At 47.1% G+C, this 14,712-nt stretch overlaps 1 protein-coding gene across 1 annotated transcript in view; it reads left to right on the forward strand.

Annotated features, from left to right (window-relative positions):
• The window catches only part of dock1 (dedicator of cytokinesis 1), an 815,700-nt gene that overhangs the window by 127,045 nt on the left and 673,943 nt on the right, over positions 1-14,712 (forward strand). The window contains 1 exon segment of the mRNA XM_034193753.1: positions 6,386-6,543. Coding sequence (XP_034049644.1) covers positions 6,386-6,543 — 158 coding nt within the window.

The raw sequence follows: 14,712 nt of genomic DNA on the forward strand, positions 1-14,712 counted from the left end.
TCTTCTCCTGCTGTTCGTGGCAGCGTTTTCCTCCTCTTCTTCGTCGTCTTCGCCCAGCAGTAGCCCAATTTCCACCGGCACCCTGTTGGTCAATAGCACCGGTGGCGGACGTTGTTAACCCGGGCCGCGACCGATCCGGTGTGGGAATTCGATTCTGAGTCTGCATAGTTGGGTTGGCTTGTTTTACGCCAGATGCCCTTCCTGACGCAACCCTCCTCATTTATCCGGGCTTGGGACTGGCACTCAGAATGTACTGGCTGCACACCCCTTATAAAAAATTTGGTGAGCCTGGATTCCTCACTTTGATTCAGGCTGCATTTGTGTATCTTGCAAATAAGGGGGGAAAAAAATTGGTTCCGAAATAATAACTGACTTATCAGATGTAATGGCTCATACCTTCTTTACACTAAAAAGGAAAAATCTACTGTATTTTCCGGAGTATAAATCTCACTGGAGTGTAAGTCATACCTTTTTTCAGTATTATCAGGTCATTAATTTAGGATTTTTGTGCATTGTTGACATGTACTTCTTGTTATTGGCGTTTACATACATACATACATACACTCAACAAAAATATAAACGCAACACTTTTGGTTTTGCTCCCATTTTGTATGAGATGAACTCAAAGATCTAAAACTTTTTCTACATACACAATATCACCATTTCCCTCAACTATTGTTCGCAAACCAGTCTAAATCTGTGATACTGAGCACTTCTCCTTTGCTGAGATAATCCATCCCACCTCACAGGTGTGCCATATCAAGATGCTGATTAGACACCATGTTTAGTGCACAGGTGTGCCTTAGACTGTCCACAATAAAAGGCCACTCTGAAAGGTGCAGTTTTGTTTTATTGGGGGGGGATACCAGTCAGTATCTGGTGTGACCACCATTTGCCTCATGCAGTGCAACACATCTCCTTCGCATAGAGTTGATCAGGTTGTCAGTTGTGGCCTGTGGAATGTTGGTCCACTCCTCTTCAATGGCTGTGCGAAGTTGCTGGATATTGGCAGGAACTGGTACACGCTGTCGTATACGCCGGTCCAGAGCATCCCAAACATGCTCAGTGGGTGACATGTCTGGTGAGTATGCCGGCCATGCAAGAACTGGGACATTTTCAGCTTCCAAGAATTGCGTGCAGATCCTTGCAACATGGGGCCGTGCATTATCCTGCTGCAACATGAGGTGATGTTCTTGGATATATGGCACAACAATGGGCCTCAGGATCTCGTCACGGTATCTCTGTGCATTCAAAATGCCATCAATAAAATGCACCTGTGCTCTTCGTCCACAACAGATGCCTGCCCATACCATAACCCCCCCCACCACCATGGGCCACTCGATCCACAACATTGACATCAGAAAACCGCTCATCCACACAACGCCACACACGCTGTCTGCCATCTGCCCTGAACAGTGTGAACCGGGATTCATCCGTGAAGAGAACACCTCTCCAACGTGCCAAACGCCAGCGAATGTGAGCATTTGCCCACTCAAGTCGGTTACGACGACGAACTGGAGTCAGGTCGAGACCCCGATGAGGACGACGAGCATGCAGAAGAGCTTCCCTGAGACGGTTTCTGACAGTTTGTGCAGAAATTCTTTGGTTATGCAAACCGATTGTTTCAGCAGCTGTCCTAGTGGCTGGTCTCAGACAATCTTGGAGGTGAACATGCTGGATATGGAGGTCCTGGGCTGGTGTGGTTACACGTGGTCTGCGTTTGTGAAGCTGGTTGGATGTACTGCCAAATTCTCTGAAACGCCTTTGGAGATGGCTTATGGTAGAGAAATGAACATTCAATACACAAGCATCAGCTCTGGTTGACATTCCTGCTGTCAGCATGCCAATTGCATGCTCCCTCAAATCTTGCGACATCTGTGGCATTGTGCTGTGTGATAAAACTGCACCTTTCAGAGTGGCCTTTTATTGTGGGCAGTCTAAGGCACACCTGTGCACTAATCATGGTGTCTAATCAGCATCTTGATATGGCACACCTGTGAGGTGGAATGGATTATCTCAGCAAAGGAGAAGTGCTCACTATCACAGATTTAGACTGGTTTGTGAACAATATTTGAGGGAAATGGTGATATTGTGTATGTGGAAAAGTTTTAGATCTTTGAGTTCATCTCATACAAAATGGGAGCAAAACCAAAAGTTTTGCGTTTATATTTTTGTTGAGTGTACATCTTCAACTGCTTATCTGGGATTGTGTCGCGGTGGCAACAGCTCCAGCTGGGGACCCCAAACTTCTCTTTCCCGGGCCACATTAACCCCCTTTGAGTGGGGGATACTGAGGCGTTCCCAGGCCAGTGTTAAGCTATAATCTCTCCACCTTGTCCTGGGCCTTCCCCGGGTCTCCTCCCAGCTGGACATACCAGAGAGACCTTCCTAAGGAGTCGCCCAGGGGGCATCCTTACCACATGCCCGAACCACCTCTGCTGGCCTCTTTCAACATGAAGGAGCAGTGACTCTACTCCTGACGGAAGACCAAGCTTCTCACCTTATCTCCAACACCAGTCACCCTCCTGAGGAAACCCATTTCGACCATTTGTACCCATGATCTAGTTTTTTTCAGTTATGACCCAACTCATGACCATAGGTGAGAGTAGGAATGAAGATTGACCGGTAGATCGGGAGTTTCGCCTTTTGGCTCAGGTCCCTTTTTGTCATAACAGTACGGCAGAGCAAATGCAACACCGTCCCTGCTCCACCGATTCTCCGGCCAATCTCATGCTACATTGTCCACTTACTCATGAACAAGACCCAGAGGTACTTGAACTCCTTCACTGGGGCAAAACCTCATTCCCTACCCAGAGTAGGCAATCCAATGGTTTCCTGCTGAGGACCATGGTCTCAGATTTAGAGGTCCTGATCCTCATCCCAGTTCACACTCAGCTGCGAACCGCCCAATGAGTGAGGTCACAGACCAATGATGCCAACAGGACCACATTATCTGAAACAAGCAGTGATGAGACCTTTATATTTGAACATAGCGTTCATTGTGGACAGTCCATGACTAGCACAGAGTCCAATAACAAACGAGCGCTTGGATTTACCTCAGGGTGGCCGTTCCTCCCAATCATGCTTCTCCGGGTGTCTGTTATTGCCCACGTGTGCGTTGAAGTCCCCCAGCAAGAACAATGGAGTCCCCCACTGGAGCCCCATGCAGGACTCCAGTCAGGGACTTCAAGAAGGCCAAATATGCTGGACTGCTGTTCAGTGCATAAGCACAAACAACAATCAAAGTTTTAAACTCCCCGCCACCCAAAGGTGCAGGGCAGCGACCCTCTTATCTACCGGGGTAAACTCCAACGTAGCAGCACTCAGCTGGGGACTCATGCGTATCCCCACACCCGCACGGTGCCTCAAAGACTTGGGAAACTCCAGAGAAGAATAAGGTTCAACCCTTATCAAGGAGCGTGGTTCTAGAGCCGAGGCTGTGTGTGGAGGCGAGGCCCACCAGATCTAACTGGTAGCTCTCCATCTCCAGCTACTCCCCCCTACAGTGAGGTGACATTCCACATCCTCCGAACTAGCCTCTGCCCGCACTGTCGAGGCCCTCGACTTTCACTGCTACTCATGGGACAGCACACCTGACCCCAGTGGTTCCCCCTGCGGGTGGTGAGCCAATGGAAAGTCCACATTGCCTTTTTGGGCTGTGCCCGGCTGGGCTCCATGGCAGGCCCGGCCACTAGGCACTCACTGACGGGCTCCCGCCCAGGTCGCGCTCTAAATGGGGGCCCTGGGCTTCCTCTGGGCTGGGTCACGTTTCCTCTTCCTCTGGTTTTACAAGGAGTCATTGTGAACCATTCTTAGTCTGGCCCCAAGGCTGAGATCAGTTTGGCATGGGAGACTCTACCAGGAGCACAACGGCTCCAGACAACACACCTCTCGGGTTCATGGGGACACACATATCTCTCCACCACGATAAGATGATGGATCCTGGAGAGGGCATTTCTGTGTGTAAACACAGAAATGCCTTACTATTGGCATTTATTCTTTTATTATTGGAGTTTATTTTGTTTAATGCTTTGATTCCTGTGAAAATCTAATATAAATAGTTACTGTAATTGTCATTAGGAACAAAAAAACTTTTGGTATATAAGTCGCATCAGAGTATAACTTGTAAGGCCTCCCAAACTAGTAAAAACAACATGATTTATGCTCTGGAAAATACAGTAAAAAAATACACACACACACACACACACACACACACACACACACACACACACACACACACACACACACACACACACACACACACACACACACACACACACACACACACACACACAATTTATTAGTGTGTGTTAAACATAAACCTTAAAAAGGACTTTGTCAGATTTATAGGTTAAAAAAATAATGCACTGGTTCCTACAGTCCTCTCTGCAGTCCAGCACTCTGTATTTTTTCAAAATATGAAATATCATATTAAAATTATATTGCTTCAAATCTTCAATGAAATGCACCAAAGTTTATAGAAACACTCCCTATAAAGTAGAAATCACATCTTTAAAATTTCTTTCAGATTGGTTGAACCATGAGTCTGCTGCAGTTTTTGTATATTTGTCACAATATTTAAGAAATAACATATCTAAACGACCACCAAACATCACATAAATATTTTCTCAATGTGCGATATGATAGGTTTCAGTTTACACAGAGAACAGTGAAATCCTGGGGGGGGGGGTGTACTGAATTGTGGATTTTAGTGGTTTGGGGGTATTAGTAAGTTGTTAATGGATGATTTAAATTAATTCCACAGAATATGTAACACTTGAAAAGCAAATTAAGACTTTTTTCTGTATCTTGTGAATTGTCAGTGAAATAATGAAGAGATAACAGACACAGACATGAAACTGCTCAACTTCCAGTTAGGTTCTCCTGAGATCCTTCATGTCGCTAATGAAGGGGCCAGAAATGACGAACATCTTACAGGAAGTCGGGACAGACACTTCACCGTGTAGCAAAGAACCACTTCTCCTTCACGCTATATTTGAAGGAATGAAGCTGACACGCTGCATGGAAGAAAATTTTACAACCCACCTTCTTGAATCTGGCATACAGCAATAATATACGGGTATAGCCCATAATCCGGTTTATCCTTGTTGCTGTAGCAAGTGTCACAGTGTGTGTGGCTGCCACTCCTTCATTCTTTCATTGAAAACAGTTCATCATCCAATTTACTGTTTTATCTGAAGTCGTTTTTTGAGATGTTCTTGTGTGTACATGGAGAATACAACTGCTTGAATCAACTGTCTAGTCATAACAGTGATGCTTAGCAGGGCAAAAATGCAGCCTGATGATAGTTAGCAATTATCAGTAGCAATGTTTTCTTTTTTTAACCTGTCAGATGGATCTCAGAAGACCTTCATTGTATGTTTGTAGTCTGCATAAATAGGTTATTTTCATTACTCTTTTACAGGTGTAATCTGCTGTGATAGATGCTAAAGGAACACATAGTTTTTCAGTGTCCAATTATAACTGAAAACTGTTTTTGTAGTTGAGAAAGTGAGATAGTTAAGATGACAATGAGATGTGAGCGGCCAGACATAGTCTGAAGCACTGTTTTTTTTAATAGGTGGGCTCATAATTTGTTAATCATTCCACAATGGTTTAAAATAATAACTTCCAAGTGATATTATGCTCATGCCAAAATTTCTGATACGGCTGGAGCTTGATCTCAGCCTTTGGCTGTGTGGATCACCTGGCGCTTTTCATTCTGCCTTGCTGACTGTTGCAAGTCAGTTGACTATTAACAGAGAATTTTTATGTCGGACGGCAAAGAAAAAAAGGGAAAAATTGCCTAGTCCTCTGTCTGATTTACGTGGTGTGTCTGTGGCATCCCTCACCTGAATGTCAGTTTGGCAATATGCAGGATTATACCCCTAGGCTCTGCAGCCATTTGGTCTCACCTTATGTAACCTTTTCAACTACGGGTCTAAATTGCATATGTATGGGCAATAAGCTGGTGTCCGGGTCAGTGTCGTAAATATTCATGCAGCAGCATATTTTTTGAAGGGCATCCAGCCAGTTGCGCAAAACATCCATCTATTAGAAGGAGATCAAGGCCCTTTATCCCCGTTTGAAATATATTGTAGTGTCAACTGATGGATTTACAGATGTTGTTAAATATAGCTACTTTTCTTGTCAAATTTTCAGAATGACACTAGTGTCAGAGGTGACATTTCATAATCTTTTTTTGTAGTTAAAAGTAGAGCTTCGTACAGTGTCCTTCCATATACTGTTATACCCATGTGGTACCAGGGGCTCTTGAGCTCCTAAGTCTTGCTGTGCAAACTACACAGGCCTCCTGATGTCCTGAGATGGCAGACTTTGAACACATGCCTAGTATTAATTCAACACCTCTGTTTTCCTCTGACAGTCTCAGAAGCAGAATATTGATCTGAGCAGGCAAGCAAAGTTTGCCTCCACACCATCATTTGCCCTCTTCGTGACTTTAAAGAACGTGGTGTGTAAGATCGGCGAAGATGCAGAGGTCCTCATGTCCCTCTATGACCCAGTGGAGTCAAAGTTCATCAGGTAAACCCTGTTGTTGTCTTTGTTTGGCTTTCTGTCTTTCTTTTTTCTTGCTGTATCCTTCCCTCCTTTGGGCCTCCAGTTTCATTCACACATGTACCAGGCAACACTCAGCTTCTTGAATACAAGGAATCTTGCATTCATTTTATGTTAACAAAATTCATGTGCAGTATTGAGGTTTGCATGTTTCAGTGCCTATGTCAGTGTTGAAGAACAAAAGCTAGGGGATTGCAAAAATGATATGTTCAGGTTTTGATCAAGAACTTTGCGCTCTGGAAACAGCAGTGAGGCACACAAACTATGCAAAATACAAAAAAAAAAAAAAAAAAAAAAAAATATATATATATATATATATATATATATAATGTTTAAAATAATATATTCTAAGCATTAGACTGTGCAGTTTTTTACACTTACAGTTTACCATGGTTTTCTTGATAAACTAGGAAAAAACATTTTTAAGTAGACCACGGTACGATTCATTTGTGGTGAGAAGGCAAGCTGAACGACAGCCACGCTGCTACCACATATTAAAACGGTACATTATGTAATCAATGTGACAGATAACCTTTCTGGGTAGAGAACAGATAAATGACTGGTTAAAAGTGGCCAATCCATTTCTACGTATTTTAAATATATGAAAATTACAGTTTTCTTCCTGAAGTAGAATGATATCTGCCAAGATTTCATTCTGAAAACACTTGCTTTTCTCCTGTGGAGAAGTGGAAAAAATATTTACTGGGCACGATCAGCAAGAATGTAAACATAGTGGGCACGGCATTTGGCAGTGGCGATACCACCTGACTATCACACGGATGAGGCAAGCAAGGAAAATGAATTTTTGTCCGATTTAATCATTTGTTTGTGATTGATGGATTTGATTTGTAGTAAGAGTAAATGTAAATAGAAGATGCGTTATATTTAATGTAGATTTCAGATATCTGGGCTGTGTCATTTTTTCTTTTGGGTGGTTCAGTAAATTCCCCATGCAAATAATAACGTTATTAAAAAAAAGTATAAAAATCCTTTCACTCTTGTTGGCACGATCACTCGTTCGTGTACCATTTCCTTTCTCAACAAAGCCTTCCCTTATTATATAAATAATAAGACCACAACATGATCATTATTCATTAGCCTGTCAAAAACCACAACTAATAAATAAATCAAATAAATGCCTAGATTGGCTCTTGTGCTCACTCTTCCATTACCTTGACAATGAAACCCTGTAGCTGCATCTTCAGTTCAGTATGCAGTATGAACATTCATATTCTCCTGTAAACGCTACTCTAGTTTGATCTCTCTTGGAATCGAATGCCTTCTTTTGTTTTGTTTGATGTCAGACTTTTGATGTCCGACTTTTCCGCTTTCCATAACGGTGTTTAAACAGCTCATGTCCTTAGTTGCAAGATAACTCTGGTGTGTTATGGAAAATAAACACATGGTGATTGTGTTTGCCAATATATAGAACCAAACTTGTGCTGAACAAGTGATACTAAGGCCGTACGCTGGGGTGGTTTTACTGGGAAACTTTTGTATGAAGCCAAAATGAACGGGAGAAAATACACATAGTGAGAAGTGATTGAAGAGGTTGGTTGAGGATTCTGGCTGATATGCCATTTCACTTGAATCCCACATGCACAGCTCTCCATTTACGCAGTTATTTATTAACATGAAAAATTGTAATAATGAATTAAAGTTACGTAATTCACCCCTACGTGTGAAGGTCATTAACCTTAATAATTAATAAAGATTTCCTCATATGCATGTGTCTTTTGTCCTCATGAAAAAGGGCTTAATGGGATCAGAAATGTGTTTGCACTAGGCCACATTGCAAAGACATTGCAAAAGTAATTAAAAAAGCTTCTACTTATCAAATAATTTGTTAAAGAATGCTCAGCATTATATCTTAACCAAAAATATCTTGTATGCCCACCCTTTGTCTTTAAAACAATATTATTATAAACCTTCTCATGGTTTTATATGAACACTAACCTTGTTGATCAATTCATTATTATCCTGTATTTGTCTTATTTGTAGTTTTATGTGTTAAGCTGTAAGCCTACAGAGTAACTGCATTTTTAAGAGCTTGTGCTTTCTTTAATAGGCTACCTTATTTCATGAAATAGGACCAAAAAAAGTGTAGTCTTTTTTTTTTATTTAAAAACTATTTGGAATTCAAATCGATTCTGCAGCTCAAAAGAGGTTCATACGTTTGCTGACATATGTAATAACAACGGGCTTCGCAGCATTAATGACCCGAGACTCTCTGAAAACTTACCAGGCTCATCTTTTTTGTATCTTCAATTGCACTCTGCCATGAAAACATGTGGAGAACCATGGAATACACCACTTGTCTTACACTCCACTGTGGAAAACAGTGGTCACAAAAGATGTGAGAAAAGAAGAGAACTCTCCATCACACGTTTGTATTAAGCAATTGGAACATTGTATTGGTGGGAACCTTTTTGACTGGGGCAGGATATGGTCCTCCATTGTATTTGCCTCTAAAAGCCAGCCAGCAGATAAATTTCAGTTATACTTGTATTCACAGGACTTACGTCACTCCAAGGAAAGCCTACTTCATGAAACATTTAACATTGTCAAACTGCATATTGTGCTCAGATAACCTCTTAGGTTCAATTATGCGTATGTACTGAGACTGTGGAGAGGTGAAAATCTTTTGGGGAATGGTGTGTGCCACTTTGTCTGATACTGTGGACTTAACTGTGCCGTGTTCCCTATTATTATCACTTTACCGGGGTGTTGCTAGGCCGGTATCGTAGATTTACGTTGGCGCTACCTGGCTATACCCGCCCGCTGTGCGTAAACAAACGTCATAGCGCGCAGCCCAAGAACTGTCCGCAGAGGGGGGAAAAACAAAACTGTCCGCAGAGGAAAAGATGAAAAGGTGAGAAGTGTGTTTTGGTCCCAATATGGATATTCCGGATGATTTTCTCATGGATAGTACGACAATGAACAGCAGCCAGAGCAGCCAGCTTGATGACGCGCTGCCGAATTTGGAGATCAGCGCGCGCGCCAGCCGACAGGACAAAAGTTAAGTGAGCCAACTTTTTATGTACACGTTACGTGTTGTGTATCTCAGTAAAAAGTGATAATAATGCAAATAACATGCTGTTGTCGTGCGGTATGCATTTTCTGAGGCCCTCCGTTCATGCCCGGTCGCCCAAAATGACACATATTTGCCCCTGTCTAACTCGGCCGAATATCTGTCATTTTGGGCGACTGGGCGTGAATGTCGGGCCTCTGAAAATGTATACCGCCATCCAAAAGCATATTATTGTATTAATACTGTTACTTTTGAATGAGACCACCTCACTGAAACTAACAGGTGCAAAAAGCTGGACCCTCTTGTCAGGTATCACTGCAGCCAAAAAGATGCTGGCTGTCTGTTGGAAACCACCTCACACACACACACACACACACACACACACACACACATATATATATATTGACAACATTAATATGGAATTATCAGTGGCAAGAATGCATGATGCTAAAGCCAGTAGCATGTCGGTAACTTCATTCTCATTTCACTTAAAATTTTTGAGGCATTCCTCCTTGTGCTTTGTTGGGGAAACTTGTAATTGGAAACCTATGGGATGGCGTGGGAGGGGTTGCCACAGGGTTGTGTGTGCGGGTTTATGTGTTTTTTTTCTTTCTTCCCTTTCTTTTTTCTTTCTCTCTTCTTCAGGCATCAGATATACTGTATTGTGCTACAATTTCTTTGTAGTTTTATGTTTGCACTGTGCAATATTTGCACTGATTATGTGACTGATTATAACTCAAAAGAAGATAAAAAGCTCATCACAAAAACGAACATTTGAAAAATTCAGATTTAGTCTTTTTGGTTTTCATGAGATACGATTTAAAAAACATGGAGAGCCAAAATACGGCAATTTCCACACTGAATGGGAAAATTAGGCAAGATGTGTTTTTTTTACAATGTTTCCCTTGTATTTTCAGTTTTATAGATATAAAAGAAGTTTCTTTTCAGGAAACAAAGGACTTTTTTTTGGGGAAGTGTTGTGACATGGACCCACAACAGGGGGCGTTAATGAAGGGACAATGGAATAGCCAAAAAGTAACAATTTAATGTTGTGAAGGTGCACAACGTAATACAGGCAGATACAAATATACGTTATATCAATCCGACAAAAAGGTGACGTGTGGCAGGCTCGAAGATAGGAGACGTCCGGTGAGAGAAAAGCCGGAACCCACACAAGCCTCACCACCAACGGACCTGAAGAACAACAGAGCCGCCAAGCCCTGCGCCCCAGGTGGCCACTGTCTTCAGCAGTCAGACCCGGTACTGCTGGCAGAAAACAGAAACAGTTCTGGATGAGTGTGAGTTCGCACACTCAGTAATCCCACAGTCTGTGTTCAGTAAGGAGGGAGAACCTCCACCTCCAATCACACACTCGTGCAGCTCCTGAGATAACCACTTATCTGGGTGGGGTGTGAGGCGAAGCCGTCGCAGTCCACACCAAACGCCAACTCCGCAGACAGGGTATCCGTCCCAGGAAAACGGCTGCAAAAAGAGATCAGACTAATACTCGAAGTTAAGGTTTAGCAGAGAATTACCTGTATGGTAGAAGATTTCTCGGCGAGGAGGTGGAGTTGCAGTCCGGTCTTTGTAGTGGTGGTGATGTGTGACAGCTGGTGTTGATAGATGACAGCTGTCACCTCCAGCGGCTCCGACGCCCTCTCGTGCTTGGAGCCCGCGCTCCAAGCAGGGCGCCATCTGGTGGTGGTGGGCCAGCAGTACCTCCTCTTCAGCGGCCCACACAACAGGACCCCCCCCTCAACGGGCGCCTCCTGGTGCCCGACCAGGTTTATCCGGGTGCCGGGCGTAGAAGTCAGCCAGGAGGGCCGGGTCCAGGATGAAGCTCCTTTTCACCCAGGAGCGTTCCTCGGGACCATACCCCTCCCAGTCCACCAGATACTGGAAGCCCCGACCCTTGCGACGGACGTCCAGAAGCCGATGCACGGTCCACGCCGGCTCCCCGTCGATGATCCGGGCAGGAGGTGGTGCAGGTCCAGGGGTGCAGAGCGGTGAGGTGTGGTATGGTTTGATCCGCGACACGTAAAAAACAGGATGGATCCGCAGTGAAGCTGGCAGCCATAGCTTCACTGCGGCCGGGCTGAGGACCTTGGTGATGGGAAAGGGTCCGATATATCTGTCTTTCAGTTTCTGTGATTCCACTTGAAGTGGGATGTCCTTTGTCGACAACCATACCTCCTGCCCAGGCTGGTATGCAGGGGCCGGGGAACGCCGGCGGTCTGCATGGGCCTTGTCCCTCGTCCGGGCCTTAAACAGGGCAGAACGGGCGGTCCGACACACCCGGTGGCACCTCCTGAGGTGGGCCTGGACCGAGGGCACACCGACCTCACCCTCCACAAGCGGGTACAATGGGGGCTGGTACCCCAAACACACCTCGAACGGGGAGAGGCCGGTGGCAGACGACACTTGGCTGTTGTGGGCGTACTCGATCCAGGCCAGATGGGTGCTCCAGGCCGTTGGGTGCGTGGAGGTAACGCAACGGAGGGCCTGCTCCAACTCCTGGTTGGCCCGCTCTGCCTGTCCGTTCGTCTGGGGGTGATACCCGGACGAGAGACTCACGGTGGCCCCCAGTTCCTTGCAAAAACTCCTCCAGACCTGAGAGGAGAACTGAGGGCCACGGTCCGAGACGATGTCCGCTGGTATCCCATGCAGACGCACGACGTGGTGGACCAGGAGGTCTGCTGTCTCCTGGGCCGTAGGGTGCTTCGGGAGGGCCACGAAGTGGGCCGCCTTGGAGAACCGGTCCACTATCGTTAAGATGGTGGTGTGGCCCTGGGACGGCGGGAGGCCCGTCACAAAGTCCAGGCCGATGTGGGACCAGGGGCGATGAGGCACCGGTAGGGGTCGGAGGAGTCCTGAGGTCCTCTTGTGGTCCGCCTTGCCCCTGGCGCAGGTTGTACAGGCCTGGACATACTCCCAGACGTCGGCTTCCATAGACGCGCACCAGAAGCACTGCTGGACTACTGCCATGGTCCTGCGCACTCCGGGATGACAGGAGAGTTTGGACCCATGGCAGAAGTCCAAAACCGCAGCTCTGGCCTCTGGTGGGACGTACATCTTGTTCTTCGGGCAGGTCCCCGGGTCCGGGTTCCGTGTCAGGGCCTCCCAGACGGTCTTCTCCACGTCCCAGGTGAGGGCGGCCACGACAGTGGACTCGGGGATGATGGTCTCTGGGGGGTCTGACAGCTCGGCCTTGGCTTCCACAAGCGGGAACAATGGGGGCTGGTACCCCAAACACACCTCGAACGGGGAGAGGCCGGTGGCAGACGACACTTGGCTGTTGTGGGCGTACTCGATCCAGGCCAGATGGGTGCTCCAGGCTGTTGGGTGCGTGGAGGTAACGCAACGGAGGGCCTGCTCCAACTCCTGGTTGGCCCGCTCTGCCTGTCCGTTCGTCTGGGGGTGATACCCGGACAAGAGACTCACGGTGGCCCCCAGTTCCTTGCAAAAACTCCTCCAGACCTGAGAGGAGAACTGAGGGCCACGGTCCGAGACAATGTCCGCTGGTATCCCATGCAGACGCACGACGTGGTGGACCAGGAGGTCTGCTGTCTCCTGGGCCGTAGGGAGCTTCGGGAGGGCCACGAAGTGGGCCGCCTTGGAGAACCGGTCCACTATCGTTAAGATGGTGGTGTGGCCCTGGGACGGCGGGAGGCCCGTGACAAAGTCCAGGCCGATGTGGGACCAGGGGCGATGAGGCACCGGTAGGGGTCGGAGGAGTCCTGAGGTCCTCTTGTGGTCCGCCTTGCCCCTGGCGCAGGTGGTGCAGGCCTGGACATACTCCCCGGACGTCGGCTTCCATAGACGCGCACCAGAAGCACTGCTGGACTACTGCCATGGTCCTGCGCACTCCGGGATGACAGGAGAGTTTGGACCCATGGCAGAAGTCCAAAACCGCAGCTCTGGCCTCTGGTGGGACGTACATCTTGTTCTTCGGGCCGGTCCCCGGGTCCGGGTTCCGTGTCAGGGCCTCCCGGACGGTCTTCTCCACGTCCCAGGTGAGGGTGGCCACGACAGTGGACTCGAGGATGATGGTCTCTGGGGGGTCTGACAGCTCGGCCTTGGCTTCCTCTTCATGCACCCGGGACAGTGCATCCGACCGTTGGTTCTTGGTCCCGGGGCGGTACGTAATCTGGAAGTCAAAGCGCCCGAAGAACGGTGACCAGCGGGCTTGCCTGGGGTTCAACCGCTTGGCGGTCTGGATGTACTCCAGGTTCCGATGGTCCGTGAAAACCGTGAAGGGCACCGTCGCTCCCTCCAACAGGTGTCTCCACTCCTCAAGAGCCTCCTTCACCGCCAAGAGTTCCCGATTGCTGACGTCATAATTCCTCTCAGCCGGGGTCAACCTGCGGGAAAAATAGGCACAAGGATGGAGGACCTTATCGGACTCCCCGCTCTGGGACAGCACGGCTCCTATCCCTGAGTCAGAGGCATCCACTTCCACTGTGAACTGGCGACTAGGATCGGGCTGCACCAGAACTGGTGCAGTTGAGAACCGGCGTTTCAACTCCCTAAACGCGGCTTCGCACCGATCCGACCAGGTGAAGGGGACTTTAGTGGAGGTCAGGGGGCTAACTACCTGACTGTAGCTCTTAATGAACCTCCTGTAGAAATTTGCAAAGCCGAGGAACTGTTGCAGTTTCCTACGGCTTGTTGGGTGGGGCCAATCTCTCACCGCCGTAACCTTGGCCGGATCAGGGGCGACGGAGTTGGAGGAGATTATGAACCCCAGGAAGGACAAAGAAGTGCGGTGGAACTCGCACTTCTCGCCCTTCACAAACAGCCGGTTCTCCAACAACCGCTGTAGGACCTGATGTACATGCTTGACATGAGTCTCAGGGTCCGGAGAAAAGATGAGGATGTCGTCTAGATACACGAAGACAAACTGGTGCAGGAAGTCCCGCAAGACGTCATTAACCAAAGCTTGGAACGTCGCAGGGGCGTTTGTGAGGCCGAACGGCATGACCAGGTACTCAAAATGACCTAAGGGGGTGTTAAATGCCGTCTTCCACTCGTCTCCCTTCCGGATCCGAACCAGGTGGTACGCATTCCTAAGATCGAGTTTGGTGAATATTTGGGCTCCATGCAGG

The sequence above is a fragment of the Thalassophryne amazonica genome, chromosome 18 (assembly GCF_902500255.1).
Source record: "Thalassophryne amazonica chromosome 18, fThaAma1.1, whole genome shotgun sequence".
Classification (NCBI taxonomy): Eukaryota; Metazoa; Chordata; class Actinopteri; order Batrachoidiformes; family Batrachoididae; genus Thalassophryne; species Thalassophryne amazonica.